The sequence below is a fragment of the Puntigrus tetrazona genome, chromosome 1, assembly GCF_018831695.1.
Source record: "Puntigrus tetrazona isolate hp1 chromosome 1, ASM1883169v1, whole genome shotgun sequence".
Taxonomy (NCBI): Eukaryota; Metazoa; Chordata; class Actinopteri; order Cypriniformes; family Cyprinidae; genus Puntigrus; species Puntigrus tetrazona.
Genome location: NC_056699.1, coordinates 29,856,767 through 29,860,906, shown reverse-complemented (window position 1 = coordinate 29,860,906; position 4,140 = coordinate 29,856,767). Strand labels below are relative to the sequence as shown.

Sequence of the window (4,140 nt, the reverse complement as noted above, 5' to 3'; positions counted from 1 at the left end):
AAAAATTACCAGGTACATTAAACAGATGCAGTTTTTTCCCGTTTGATAATGATTTTCTGGTTATTAAATAGCGTATGGTTGCAAATTGTCATGCGATGGTACTGGTGTCATTTTGAACTAAGCCAAATGGGAGCTGAAGAAATTATATGTGGATTATATATCATCCAGTCTTGCATTTTAGCCATGTATTCCATCTGTGGTGCATTTACATAAAGTCAATGCTATGGCTGTCCCAGGCTGATCAAGTTAATGGTGGATAGCAACGGTTGCCAGGCTACAACTGGCAGAGTGCTGAAAAAAAAATTGCAGAGCTGTATAAAGGTCATTAGCTACATTTTATGGGAAGCCATATAACAGACTCCTATACAGCTCTCACAGTAAGGTACAGTAAGCTTTTAAGCAAACCTGAGACAGCCATTTCATGCCAATGACTTTGTATAGCCTTAAAATAATATATATACCAAAAAAACATTCATTGGCATTTCCCTGTATATGTCCAAGTGGATTAATATCTTTAATATTAAACAAATCCTAAATATTCATAAAAAGTCTATCACAAATAAGCCTATACAACCAATACTTTGTTACCAATGCAATACTTGTGAAGTGTTTTTCCTTTACAATGCTTTTTTAGTTATCAGGGGTACTGGCTATAAATGACTGGAGTTAAAAGCTGGATATAAAAGTGCATTTTTTAATCACACTAATAACAGCATTTTCTTCCATTTTAAGAGGTCTTTAAACATGACTTCTTTAGTTTTAACAAACTAAACAATGCCGAAAATTATCTTCTGTGATGATCAACGACACACCAAGGACGATGTCGATAGAGCTTAACTTGTATTGAACCAAGAACATTCCTTTAATTAAAACCTTGGACAAAATCATTGACTCTAAAGCACTTTCTAATAGTCCCTGTGCTGTTGTCATAACACCGACTTCTGCGCGTCTTATTTTCTGTCAGCTATACACAGGAATAAAGATTTGTTATGCTGCATTGATACAGTTCACCCAAAAGTATTTTTTAATCATTAATTTACCCTCACCTTTATAAATGTCTTCCTTTCTTTCTTTTGGAAAAAAACAACAGAGGTGAAACCATACTTAAATTAAAGTACAGAGACTTTAAATTGAAAATTATTTAACTACAAGTTACAAATCTCCAATTTCAAAACAACTTGAGTCAAAGCATTGGAGTATCTGATTTTAACGGTACATAATTATTTTACTTATACTAAATATAGACTCAAAGATATGCTAGTCAAAGAGACATGTCAGTGAAAACTCTAATGTTGTGTTGAAGCTGGGGAAAAGAGGCAAGAATCTATGTGCAGATATTTCGTCAAAAAACTAGAACAAACAATAAGCCAAAAAACACAGGAAACAAAGAATAGAATGACAACCATTACATTCAACAACTCACAATAACTAAATAATCAATAGGGCTATATATATATAGGAGGCTAACAAGCTAAAAAAGATAAAACACAAGCTGTCTACAAACATCATGAGAAACATGGCATTGGAAGTGACATGAAAATCCAAGAAAAGGCAGAGAAAATGCAACAAAAACAAGAAAGAGCTGTTTTTTTTAGGAGCGCAATCACACTTGTTTTCTAAAACCAAAATAACACTGTTCAGCATGCAAAAACAAAACAAAAAACAATATCTATATGTATAAAACATGTATAAAACACATGTGATTCTCAGCTGCTGGCTAAGGAACTTTTAAGAAACGCCACATTCCATGGGACAAAATATCAGCATATATGAAATCAAAATTCCATTGGTCTTTTGACATATAAGAGGCCATTGTGCTATAAAAACATTCTGTACATTTCAGAGGTCAAAGCTTTCTCTTTAAACAGCTTATACTGGATGTGCCAAAATGACAGCTTGTGTAATGTGCCACTTGACATAATAGTGTGGCTAAACACTATCTCTGCTGAAGAAGATCAACGCCTTCTTCACACAACGCTGCCTGTTTAGCCCCGCCGTAAAAAACAACAACAAATCTTTACCCCAGAGACCTCAGAGAAGAGTGCAGGATAAAATTTACTAAATTAATTTGATAGGAAATAATTTATGGATCATGTGGATGCAATCTTGGGTCTACATTTTAGACCCAACATTTTTCTGCGTTGCCAATGTTGAGATTATTGCTAAAAAAGGAAATTCACACATCATCATCTTAAGCCTGTTTACTGTCCTTCATTGGGACCGATTGCTAATAACACTTTCGTTTCAATCATTGATTTATGAGTAATACTTCACAAAAAGAGGAACATCTCAAGTGTCTCCATTATTGCACGATAAGGCCTATTCATGCAGTAAACAGAGGGAACGTCACTCATGTTGCTATGACAAAATGCATTTTGAGTAATAAATCTCTGTGCCATGCTTTAAGATGAGTCTTACCTGCTGTTCAGGCAGAAGTAAATAATGGGGTTGTACATGGTGGAGCTCATGGCAAGCCACATGACTGACAAATAGATCTGCTGAATGAACTTCCATCTAACCAGCTGCTTGTTCAACCCCGTAACGAGGAAATATACATGGTATGGCAGCCAGCAGATGGCAAAGGTCACCACAACGATGATCATCATTTTCACCACCTGAAAAAACAAAAATGAAGACAAAAGAGAAATATTAAATTGATAATTTAAAGCATGTTTGACTGAAATATATGGATGTCACGATGGATATATAAAACATAGATTATATAGATGCATATGCAAGAGCGGCTAGTCATTTTGACATTGTGACTGACCTAATTTCATGCATACAGAAACAAAGAGAACAGTGGAGAAGCAATTATATCACAAACAGTTATACGGCTATGTTTTTATTCATTATGTTAATTCATTAAGACATTGCTTGTCATTCAAATCACACAGCATTCAGCACACCCAAAAGCACCAAACACTGTCAGGACACCAAAATCTTGGTCATGTCACCAACAAGCTTAGACACTCTGGGCAAGCAATGCATCTGCAGCAAGATAGAAAACCCCAGGCAACACATTTTCCAGCAGAGCANAAAAGTCCTAAAATTTGTATGTTGACTAAGTTGCCTTTGCCGCAATTCATGTAAAATCATTGCAGTGTCTCGTGACGCTCTCTTATGCTTTTACCGTTCTGCTGTGGTTTGTCAAACTGTTTTGTGTGTAGAGCCGCTTCCCCATCCTGTCAGTTTCATTTGGTCCTCAAAATATCTGCTCTCTCTTCAAGCAAGTGTCCTTCTGGCCCTGCAGGGGCTTCTGCCATAACAAATCCATTTCCCATCCTTCAAGAGGTGAATTGTTTCTGTAGCCACATCATAAAGTCTGATTGAAGGAGCCGCCTGCTTCACTCCACTAATGAATTTAATTACATTGTTCATGCTGTCCCACTGAGACAGCGAGTGGAGCTTTGCGTGGTCCTCTTACAATCTGAAGATCACTACAGTGCTCCACCTCAGGAATCAATAAACTAATGAGCGAATGAATATAATACTACTATTCCTGCATTGTGCCCTTGAAATATTAATATTAAAAAGGTCATGTAACGAGGGATCGGGTATTTCATAAGGGGTTTATCATTAAACATTTATGTAATTTCTGCAAGAATACATTTTGGCAAGACTGAAAAACCTTGAACTACAGTGAGTAATGAAGTCAGCACAATGTAGAATTTTATTCCATTCTCAATATTTGGCTTGGTCTTTTAGTCAGTTATTACACTGCAAGACAAATGGACACAGGTGTATACTCAGAACTTGTGTCTTGAGTTGTGTACTGCTTTTAATGCAAGTTTAAGTGCACTTAGTATGTATAAATGTGCTTATGTATAAATTAACTTTATGGGTTTAATTATTAGTTATGACAATATATTCATAATGTTATTGCAGAAATTAAGCAGAATCATAAATACTGTGATGTTAATGCACTTTCCCCGAAGGCTGTGTCATTATCTTGCAACCCACGCGAATGATATATTTTATATATTTTTAAAGCAGCTCTGATTGAGTAGTGAAAGCAAAGACAGAATTGGTAGAATTTGTTAATTTGACTCAAAATTAAATATTAATTGGAATATCTATTCAGAGTAACACTGTACATAAAAATCAAGATATATATTTGCTGTAGAATCAAAAGGCTTG

The 4,140-nt window shown here is 35.4% G+C and overlaps 1 protein-coding gene across 1 annotated transcript in view; it reads right to left on the bottom strand.

The window, feature by feature from the left end:
- LOC122350983 (neuromedin-K receptor-like) overlaps positions 1–4,140 on the bottom strand; it is a 13,214-nt gene that overhangs the window by 2,739 nt on the left and 6,335 nt on the right. The window contains exon 4 of the mRNA XM_043247786.1: positions 2,419–2,615. Coding sequence (XP_043103721.1) covers positions 2,419–2,615 — 197 coding nt within the window. The remainder of the gene's footprint in view (positions 1–2,418; positions 2,616–4,140) is intronic.